General features: G+C 48.8%; 1 protein-coding gene across 1 annotated transcript in view; it reads right to left on the minus strand.

Moving 5' to 3' along the window:
* Positions 1–5877: 5877 nt before the first annotated feature.
* LOC309328273 (keratin, type I cytoskeletal 17-like) overlaps positions 5878–11336 on the minus strand; it is an 11183-nt gene continuing 5724 nt past the window's right edge. Inside the window, exons 4-8 of the mRNA XM_081838353.1 lie at positions 10819–11122; positions 9371–9496; positions 8037–8245; positions 7733–7761; positions 5878–6293 (exon numbers count right to left, since the gene is read on the minus strand). Of these exons, the coding sequence (XP_081694479.1) occupies positions 6196–6293; positions 7733–7761; positions 8037–8245; positions 9371–9496; positions 10819–11122 (766 nt within the window). The 3' untranslated portion in view covers positions 5878–6195. The remainder of the gene's footprint in view (positions 6294–7732; positions 7762–8036; positions 8246–9370; positions 9497–10818; positions 11123–11336) is intronic.

The raw sequence follows: 11336 nt of genomic DNA on the forward strand, positions 1-11336 counted from the left end.
TCTACATGATACTGCCATTCAGTCTGCTGCTGCAATCAGCCGTCTGATTTCTGGCTTCTCCAGGTTTTGGAGGGGCAACAGGAAGCCAGCCTGAAGAAGCACGCAGAGCCCGAGGTTGACCAAGAGCTTCATGTGTCCATCACAGTGAACCAGCTGTAAAGTGTGAGATTTCCACAGCATCTGAGGAGCAGCTGACTCCCAGGACTTCCAGAGAGGAGGGTGACCAGATTGCACGCTTTGCATCTGAAAGGTTCACATCTCCAGGTCGGGCAGAAAATGCCGAACCTGCCTGAAACCTGGAGAACCACTGCCAGTCGCCATAAAGACAATTCTCAGCTCCCCGGCCTGACTCAGTATAGGGCAGCTTTCTATGAGGCCACATCCACACCCTGCATTTAAACTGCACCTAATGCACATGGCTTCCTCCATAGAATTCTGGGAATTGTAGTTTGTTGGGGGCACTGTGGGCAGTAAACTACACATCCCAGGATCCTTGCAGGCATCCTAGGGATTCTGCTTCCATGGGGACTAAATGGGGACGGCAGCAACAATCTATAGAAAAGGCTAGAAGGGCTGTGACTCAGTGGCACACCATCTGCTTTGCATGCAGAAAATCCCAGGTTCAACGCCTATGACCGTCTCGCTCTGCAGTTCTGATTTACTCAATGGTGTTTCCGAGTTGCAGTTTAGGCCCTCTGTCCGTTGTTTTCCTGAGCAACTGGAGGCTCCCTGGCATCTGCAAACGGCTGGCTCTGAGAGGGTGGGCAAGCAGCGCCAGGCCAAGCTCTGCAAACACTCTTGGCCCTTTCCTAGCAATAGGTCCAATGCCAAAGCTTTGACTCAGAGGCACCGGCTGCCAATTAAAATGTTGACTCAGAGATGCAGAGAGTGCCCCAGCTCTTCGTCACCCATCTCAGGTGCAAGAATCTTGTCTCCGGCACCAAATTAGCAAGCACGGCCACCATCACCTTCCTGCTGGCAATGGCCTCCAACCTCCTCCTTGACCTTTATGTCCAGGATCCTCAGCAGAAAGCTGTATAGAGCAGGGAACACCCCAGGGCTTGCAGCCAAAGCTGCTTTGTAACCAAATATGAAACTGGGAGAAGGTTGTGGCTCGGTGGATGGACCGCCAGCCTTGAATGCAGAAGGTTCCGGGTTCCCCAGCATCTCCAGGTAGGACTGGGAGAGAGACCTCCAGTCTGAAACCCTGGAGAGCTGCTGCCAGTCAGTGCTGACAATACTGATCTAGATAGACCAATGTTCTTTGGACTTGCTAGAAAGCAGCATCCAACATTCATATGTTCACAGCTTGGGTCAGCTCTGGGCAACATCAGGCATTTCTAAGTGCCTTAAGAGTAGCCAAAGACGACCCACTGCCATGCTTACTTTGCACAAAGCACTCAAGACAGACCCTCCAAGTGTCCCTATTTTCCAGGGACGTCCCTGATTTATAGAGGACACCCCAGTTTCTGATTTGATTCCGGAATGTCCCACTTTTCCTTAGGACATCCCTATTTTCATTGGAGAAAAGTTGGAGCGGATAGAGTTATCTGACCCCCGAACCATCTGAAGGCAATGCTATATTAGGAAGTTTTTTAAAAAAATGTTTAATGTTTTATACAGTATTGAGTCAGTGGCTCATGTGCTTCTGGTTTGCACTCTTTATAAAGTTTTGAGGAGTGAGGTTATTACCCCTCTGTTATTGTCCATTCCAGGTCGCTCAACCATTGCTACTGTTTCCTTTCTTTTAGCAGATCAAGATGATCAGGTGACAGCAAAAACTGCAAGGTTTTTAGCAGGGCCAATTAGAATAAGATTTGTTATTTGATTATGGATGTAACCCCCCCCCCCAAATGTATTTTCTATAGTTAAGTTTTTACCTCTTATCTTCAGTACATTTTATTTTATTTTATTGCTATGGCTAGTGGCTGATGCAAATAAAGATTCTTCTGATTCTTTAATGTTTTATCATGTTTTTATATATGTTGCAAGCTGCCCAGAACGGCGGGGCCAACCCAGTAAGATGTGTGGGGTATAAATAGTGAAATTATCCTTATGGAATGGGACGTCCCTATTTTCATCGGAGAAGTGTTGGAGGGTATGTCAAGATGATCGGAGGCAGCAGAAACCGGCTGTGTGTTTGAGGGAGCCTTCAGCAAAGTGCCTTCTAGTGAGCCCCTTCTTACATTGCTGGTCCCCTTCCCACATGGCTGAGCCTAACAAGGCAGCGGCAGGCAGCAAAGCGGCAGCGGCGCTCCAATCAGCAGCAGGCAGCCTGGCCTGGGAGCTGCCATTTTCATTTCCCATAATGCCTGCAGTGATGTGACCGTGCAGCCACTGTGGGGAATTGAAATTGCGATTCCTGGACCCAGCTGCCTGAGTCTACTAAGAGTGTAAAGGACAGGGGCACCTCATCTGTTCAGAGTACCTTGTTGGGGGGGGGATTAAAGTGCCTTTGCAGCTGCCTGGCTGTGGCAAGTGCTGGTACATGAGAGAGAGAGAGAGAGTAAGAGAATTCCATTTTCATTCTTCACTCCTTGCAGGCAAAGAGTGCATCATTCACAGGGAGGGACCTCCGGGATCCTGCAACTGCCCAGCCAGAACTAACCAGGTCTCAGTAGGGGCTGGGCTGGTTTCAGGAAGAGGACATGGACTTTTTAGATGTCTGAAGCACCAATAAAGCAACTCAGGATCGGAAGTCCTGTCTGTTTTAACTTACTTTTTATCATTTAAAAAACAACTGGGGGGAGTGGCCACCCAAATTGGATCTTCCCTTCCCTCTCTGTGCTGTTCCGTTGCAGAAGGCAAATCTTTGGGGGGAAGAGGGTGCGATTTAGGGGAGAGGGTGCGATGCAACGCGAGTTCCTCCAACAGCTGCTTTGAAACGGAATTATTAGACCATCGACTGGTCTTGTTTGGCTTTGAGAAAGTCTGCTCGCTTGAGTCCCGTAGGTGTAGCTTACTAGATGCATTCCTTGTCCTATTGCACCCCTAGACGGTGAGCTGTCCATGGTACAGCCTGGTTTCCATAGGCACATCCCCCACCCTCCTTAACATGCAGGCTGCACTGACATCTGGTGGCCACACATAGAACAGCATGACGACTCTATCGCGGATTGTATTTCTACTTATTTTTTTTCTCCGGGAATGAGTTTGTTAACTTCTAGCTGCTTTAAAAACACGTGGAACAGACTCAGAATGGATCATCTAGCAGTGCAGTGACTTCCAACTGGGGCGGGAGGTCATGTTCTTGCCTATAAATAGCTCATGCTGCAGGAATCGTGCAACTTTTTAGAGGACTCTTCGTTGCTTCCACCCACCCCCACCCAAAGAGAAACTTTTTAAACCAACCTACCCCGTTAAAAGAACAGCTGTTGCAAGCCAAGCTTGTTGCAAAGAAACTACCTTTAACCCTTGGAAGTCTGTGCAGCAGCAAAGTGCAGTGCAAACTCCATTGTTATATCCCAGTTGGTGGGTGAAGAATCTTTGGTCGACCTGATGTTGCTGAACTACAACTCCCATCTTCCCTGGTTTTTGACTATCTTTCTGGCGGGAGTTGTAGTTCAGGTCCCCCTGCACCCGCTAGAGACCCTCTTGAGCGGGTTCCTGGGATGGATTTTGCAGCTTCTACTGCCACCTGGTGGCAAGAAGAGTATATGGCCAGGGATGGTCGGGATTACATTGGGGTTTGCCTATGACGCAAGGGAGCGAGGTGCTGATCTCAGATGTCTGCGGAGTATCGTAGTTCAACAACTACTCCCTGACCTACAGTAACTGAGGGCCAAGGCAGATGCCACAAGACTCTTAATCACATGACTGCCCAATTCACATATAAAGCAGTGGGGGCAGGGAGGGGAGAATCTCCCTTCCCAGTTCTGATTTTTATTCATTTATAGTTGGAGAAAAAACATAAACAGCTCCATCTAAAACTCAAAAACAACAATGTGGTATATCAATTAAAAATACAGATAAAATCAGTGACTCTTTAAAATAGCTATATAAATTATGTGTCTGGATAGGCTTGCTGAAATAAACTTTTTTGTGGGCCTCTAAAATATTATAGCAAGGGTGCCTGCCTAACAGTAATATTTGGTATCACTGCACAGAAGGTTCCTCATGCTCTGTCAAAGTAAGTCCATCCACTACAAACTTTATATGTGAATGGCATGGGAAGTGTGTAATAGAACCTTTCTGTCACTGTCAGCAGTGTGATGCCGCAGCAAAAAGAGCTAATACTATTCTAGGCTGCATCAACAGAAATGCCCTGATCAAGCGAGGTAATAGCACCACTCTATTCTGCTTTGGTCAGACCATACATGAAATGCTGTGTTCAGTTCTGGGCACCACAATTTAAGAAGGATACAGTGGTACCTCGGGTTACACACACTTCAGGTTACAGACACTTCAGGTTACAGACTCCACTAACCCAGAAATAGTACCTCGGGTTAAGAACTTTGCTTCAGGGTGAGAACAGAAATCGTGCAGCGGCAGCACAGCGGCAACAGGAGGCCCCATTAGCTAAAGTGGTGCTTCAGGTTAAGAAGAGGTTTCAGGTTAAGAACAGATCTCCAGAACAAATTAAGTACTTAACCCGAGCTACCACTGTATTGACAAGCTGGAACGTGTGCAGAGGAGGGCAACCAAGATGAGCAAGGGTCTGGAAACCAAGCCTTATGAGGAACAGTTGAGAGAATTGGGTATGTTTAGCCTGGGAACGAGGAAACTGAGAGGAGACATGAGAGCCATCTTCAAATATCTGAAGGGCTGCCACGTGGAAGATGGAACAAGTTTGTTTCTCCTGTTCCAATGGATTCAAATCCCAAGAAAGAAGATTTTGACTGAACATCACGAATAACTTTCTGATGATAAGAGCTGTTCAAGGGTGAAATGGGCTACCTCAGAAGGTGATGGACTCTCCTTCACTGGAAGTTTTTTAAACAGAGGTTTGATGATCTTCTGGCGGAGATTCTTTAGGTGCGATTCCTGCAACGCAGGGGGCTGGACTAGATGACCCTTGGGACCCTCTCAACTCTACAATCTCACGATCCCTAAATCAGATTTTAAAGCAAGTTACCACATGGAATAGGACCAGCAAGTCTGGTGTTCTCTCCTGATTGTTGGACTCCTACTAGCCCCAGACAGCGTCACCAATGCTCAGAGATGATGGGAGGTGGAGTCCAAACATTATTTTTGCCCAGGGAATATAGAAACCTGTCAGACCATTAGTTCATCCAGCCCAGCATTGTTTACACTGATTGGCAGCAGCTTCTGGCAGGAGTCTCTCCCAGCCCAACCTGGAAATGTCAGGAATTGAACCCGGGACATTTTGGGTGCAAAGTAGATGCCCGACAATGGACCTACAGTCCTTCCCCTGTGATGTTGATGGAAGAAAGGTAGTCAGGTTGGAAACACCAGAAGGTGCCTCATTCCAAGTCAGGCCTGTGGCCTATTGAGCTCAGTATTGTCAACACGGACTGATAGCAGGGTTTCAAGTCAGAAGCCCCTCCCACCTCCCTACCTGGAGATGTCAGGAATTGAACCTCTGCAAAGACCATGTGCTCCATCATCAAGGCTCAGTGCCCAACCCCCAGATAAAAACATAGCAGTGGAATATAATGGAGGAGACAGGACCAGAGAGCTGGGAAGTCAAAAGGGCCAAGGAGTGACCCAGGAAGAAGAAGAGGAGGAGGAGGAGGAGGAGGAGGAGGAGGAGGAGGAGTTTGGATTTGATATCCCGCTTTATCACTACCCTAGGGAGTCTCAAAGTGGCTAACAATCTCCTTTCGCTTCCTCCCCCACAACAAACACACTTTGAGATGAGTGGGGCTGAGAGACTTCAAAGAAGCGTGACTGGCCCAAGGTCACCCAGCAGCTGCATGTGGAGGAGCAGGGAAGTGAACCCGGTTCACCAGATTACAAGTCTACCACTCTTAACCACTACACCACACTGACTGTGCAGGTAAAGGAGAGAATGTGACATGTTGACTTGAAGGCCCTCCCCCAAACCCCATCTCAGAAACCACAGCAAAGCAGGTCCTTCAGCAGAAGCGAAAGACTCGTTTTATTTGAAGACAGAAGTCTGGGCATGTATATAATCAGCTCGGCAGGAAAAGTCATGCAGAATCGTGGCCCCAGCACCACCCGCCACCATCACCCGTCTTCTGCCAGCCCTTTCTGTGGCCAAGCCAGCCTCGTTCAGAGCTGGTGCTCCACCTCCTCCACCCGGGAAGAGACCACCTTGCCATCCACCAGCTCTTCAATGAGAGTCTTCACCCGGCGGCTCGAGCAGGGCTCTGTAAGGATGGGAAGAACAGCCAAGTTATGTTTTTCTCATTTTTTCAGCCTTAAGTCTAGTTCTGAAAGACCTACATTTCCGGGCACAATTCAAAGTGTTGGCGCTGACCTTCAAAGCCCTAAATGGCCTCGGCCCGGTATACCTGAAGGAGCGTCTCCATCCCCATCGTTCAGCCCAGACACAGAGGTCCAGCGCTGAGGGCCTTCTGGCGGTTCCCTCACTGCGAGATGTGAGTTTACAGGGAACCAGGCAGAGAGCCTTCTCAGTAGTGGCGCCCGCCCTGTGGAACGCCCTCCCAGCAGATGTCAAGGCAATAAACAACTATCTGACTTTTAGAAGACATCTGAAGGCAGCCCTCTTTGGGGAAGTTTTTAATGTTTGATGTTTTATCATGTTTTAAATATTCTGTTGGGAGCTGCCTAGAGTGGCTGGAGAAACCCAGTCAGATGGGCAGGGTAGAAATAATGAGTTGTTGTTGTTGTTGTTCACATTGCCATGTCAAATTGCAGGGGAATATTTTTCTTTTCTTTTTTAAGTCCTCATGAAAACTCATCAGCATTTTAGTGTGAATTCCTCCAGCCATCTGCACATTTGTATGCAATTTTGGCTAATGCACAAATTTATTTATCTATTGCAAAGCGGTTTCCTCTGATCAGCGCATCGGCGTGTGCTATTTCCACTGCAGTGTGCATTTCTGTCCATGCGTCACCCTGGCAGATGCGTCTCCTGACACATCGCTTGGCTGGAGAACTGCGATGCAAAATCCAGAGAAGTGTGTGCACTGAAGCTATTGAGAGACCTGTCCCTTTGGCTCATGTTCCAAGTCAGGCTGTCTTTAGAGTCTGGAAAGATTCCCCACCCCCCAACACACACACACACACACACACACACACACACACACACACACAAACACAACCCCAGGACAAACTGCTTAGACAATGCCTGATGGCTTGTTGTTGTTTTTCTCTTCTCCTTCCACAGACATGTGGCTTGACTCCCTTGCTCCAGCCGTTGTGCTGCCGTACTCCTGATCTCAGCTTGTGTCCTAGACTGTGTAACTGCAAGGGGCTCATAGGCAAGACCAGGTTGGTAGAGATTGCACTGCCATCCTATTTGGAGTGGGGACACGCTGCCCCCTGGTGGACAGACAGTGTTGCAAAAACACTGACTACTATGATCTGATTCATTCCAGGCCGATTTATTTATATTGTGCAGGGAAATCACCATACACTGATTTCATCAGTGGGCTTTAGGTGTGCCGTGTGTTTTACTCCAGACCAAAGACTAGGGCTGCATTCCTAGCCCCGTTTAAATGGGAGTAAGTCCCGCTGAATTCATTTGTGAAAGATATGGTGTCCTGGCTTGCAGTTTCTATGTATGCAAAGATATGCAGGTTTTCCTAATGGGCAGCCCTAAAAGCCAAGTTTTTCTGCTTACCTGGGGTAGGTGGTGGCTCAGGCTCTGACCTAAAGGGAGCAGAAAAGAACACTGGGTCAGTTAAAAGATCCCAAAGGCTTGGAATCACCTTAAGGCTAGTTTCCCCTAAAGATCTTTTGCACTTCTTCCAACCCAGGAGTTTCCCTGAACCTGCTGCTACCTCCCTCTTGCATGGGGGGGGGTCCTGTTTTGGTGACATAAAAATCCACCCTCACCCCTGAACTTCAGAAATAGAAGGAATGGTGACCAGCAGGTCCTGGGAGACGGACCCTTGTTTGTGTTCCCCACCCTCATATCCTCATACCCTTCAAGGAGGTGCCGATAGGTAGCAATCTCCTGCTCCAGCCTGTTCTTGATGTCCATCAGTCGCTTGTAGTCCTCCGCTTGGTTCTGGGCATCAGATCTGAGCTGGAACAGCTCGGCCTCCCTGGCGCTCACGAGATCACGCAGGCGCGAGATCTCTATCCCATAACGGGATTCAGTCTCGGCCAGGGAACCTTCCAGGGCCACTTTCTGGAAACAAAGAAGGAAGTTGCTTTGTGAAAGTCCCAAGCAGATGGCCTTTTGTTGTCTCTATTATACATCCTGTCTTTCCTGCAAGGCACTCAGGGCTTGAGAGCACCACAGAACTCCAACCGATCTCTGGTGTCCAAAGTTGTAGGGACACATGAATGGTTGCTCACTCCCATCATGCTTACAAGGGAACATGTGATGGAGGACTCTCCTTCTCTGAAACCAAATCACTTCCTCAAAGTTGCCTAAATTCTGGGCCAAGGCACCTTCTGGGACCCATATACATTGTGCAAATTAAATTATGTGCTCCCTAGCCATGGGGGGCAGGCTGTCAGGGACTGGGCTGAAGAGGAGGAAGAATGGTGAGGGGTCTCCTCGTCCCCGTCTCCTGTAGCTTCCAGAGAGAAGGAAGGCAGTCTTGATTTACAGGAGGGCTTGGAGGGAGATAACAGCTCAGAGATAGGTGAACAGCAGAGTTATGCAGAGTTAGGAGAAGGTGGAGAGGAGACAGAGCAGCTAACTGACACGTCTCTGGACAACATAACTGACCCCCTCCCCCCCCCCAAAAAAAAACACCTAGAGTTCATGAAGGGTGCAAGAACAAAGAGTGAGAGACAATTGTCCACAGATGGACACCATAGAAGCAGGTGTTGTTGCTAGAGGGGGAAAGGGAAGGAGCTCAGTGTAAGCAACTCCATTATGGAGGAATGACTGGAATTATTTGTCTTTAGCGTGATGACTGAATAAATCATACGTAAGAACTTTCTTGTTTCCTCCCTGCCTCTTGGTGCCATCAGCAGGGAGGGAGAGGATTCCTCAAGCCTGACACAGACTAAGAAATATGCAGTGTGCTGGAGTTCTGTCTCTCTCTCTCCTATCTGGGAACTCTGTTCAATGCACACATGCACACATTCACACGCCCAAATTGCACATAGACAGTTGAGGCTGTGGTAGCAGACTTAAGGGCCATAACTTGATTTTGCGTTAGTTAAAAAAAAAGAGGAAGCGAAAACAGAGATTTCCAAAATCGTTGGCAAACGTAAGCAACCACGGAATCCACATCACTCTGGCGATGCTTTCCGATGCGCAGCCTCTTGGCAGCATGGGGAAGTGGCTGGTACTGACCATGCTGCGGAGAGACTGCAGCTCAATCTCCAAGGCCTGAGCCAGGCGTCTGAGCTCCGTGATCTTCTGCTGAGCTGCCTGCAGAGCTTCGTGGCTGACAGCAACCTCCTGGTTGAGTGCATCCATCTGCAAGACAGAAGAAGTCCTCGTTTCTGGTGCAACCTCCCCGCATCCTCTTCCAGCCGGACAGCTGGACGGATGGTGTTGTTTTTAATCAAATCAAAATTCTGCATCAATGTTAATTCAGCGTATTTTTTAAAAATGGCAGAGTAATTCAGCATTCCAAGACCAACCCATCTCCCCAAGCTTCCTGAGACTAAATAGACAATGCAAATTAAATGCATTTGTATGTGTTTCTTTCTCTGTATTGATGTTCTTAATTTTGCTCCCAGGGAACAATGCAGGAAACCAAATGCAGAGCGCTTAAACTTATGTTATGCACCAACTCTGTCTCCCCTTCCTTCCTTCAGCATCTGAGATTTTGCAAAACAGAGGGCACTGCCCAAACATTCTTAAGCTTCAACTCAATAAGGACCAGAAACTTTGGGAGGCGTAGGAAGGAGGGGGAAGTTATTTGAATGCTCAGCATTTGAATATGTAAATGTCAAAGCACAGAAAAGGAAGCTGGAGCTGGAGCTGGAGCAGACTTCAGCACATGAGGTTGCTACTCTGTCTTCCAGAAATGGAAACAGATCCTGAATCAGATCTGAAGATCATGGAATCACGAGGTCTTGCCATTCCGGCCAGTAAAGCCCACTCTGAACTTCATCCCTAAAAGCTGCACAGAAAGAAAATAAGATGTTCTTGCCAGCTAGATTTCTGGAAGGGAAAAGTATGCCATGTTGTTTTGGAACAGAACTACACTTCCTTAAGGTAACGGTAAAAGGTAAAGGGACCCCTGACCATTAGGTCCAGTCGTGGCCGACTCTGGAGTTGCGGCGCTCATCTCGCTTTATTGGCCGACGGAGCCGGCATACAGCTCCCTGTATTGGTCATGTGGCCAGCATGACTAAGCTGCTTCTGGCGAGCCAGAGCAGCGCATGGAAACGCCATTTACTTTCCCGTTGCAGCAGTACCTATTTATCTACTTGCACTTTGACGTGCTTTTGAACTGCTAGGTGGGCAGGAGCAGGGACCGAGCAACGGGAGCTCACCCCGTCGCGGGGATTCGAACCGCCGACCTTCTGATCGGCAAGTCCTAGGCTCTGTGGTTTAACCCACAGCACCACCCGCGTCCCAACACTTCCTTAAAAAGGATGCTAAACCCATGCCTTCCTTGGCCAATAGTCAAGGATGATAGGAGCTGTTGCTCAGCAACATTCAGAGGGCACCAGGTTGGCATAGGCTGAATATTTACGTGCAAATGCATCCCATCAGCAAGCCGCCACCTCCACCACCTTTTGCCCCTGAGCCGTTTGACCATCTCTCCTCGCCAAGCCTCGCCTAACCTGGGACTTGTGCAACGCCTCGGCTTCCCGGCGGTTCTTCTCCGTGACGTCCTCATACTGGTCTCGGATCTCAGCCAGCACTTTCTGCAGGTCGGCGCCAGGCATGGAGTCCACTTCCACGTTGACGGTGCCCCCCAGCCTCCCCTGGAGAGAGGTCACCTCCTGTGGGGCGAGAAGAGAGGCAAGTAGGCGCATCCGTGGGGAACCAGCCAGAAGCCAGGAAGGGCTGTGAGTCTTGAAGGCCGCTCCCTGCAAGGCCCTTTCCCCCTGGCCGAGGGGGCGAGGCCCACACTCACCAGCCCTACTGAAGAGGCCCCTGGTGAGACCAGAGGGACATTGCCATGCCTGACAACAAACCCTAACTAATGGATTCTTTTGCATCATCTTTTTGTTCCTGCCAAACAGCCGTGTCTTGCTTATGATAATATTTTATTCTCTTGTTAATTATGCTGTTTTAAATGTGCAGTTTATATTTGACTTCACTTAGCAATGTCCTTGTGTGTGTGTTTTGAAATGTT

The sequence above is a fragment of the Podarcis erhardii genome (assembly GCF_964252035.2).
Source record: "Podarcis erhardii genome assembly, chromosome: 13".
NCBI lineage: Eukaryota > Metazoa > Chordata > Lepidosauria > Squamata > Lacertidae > Podarcis > Podarcis erhardii.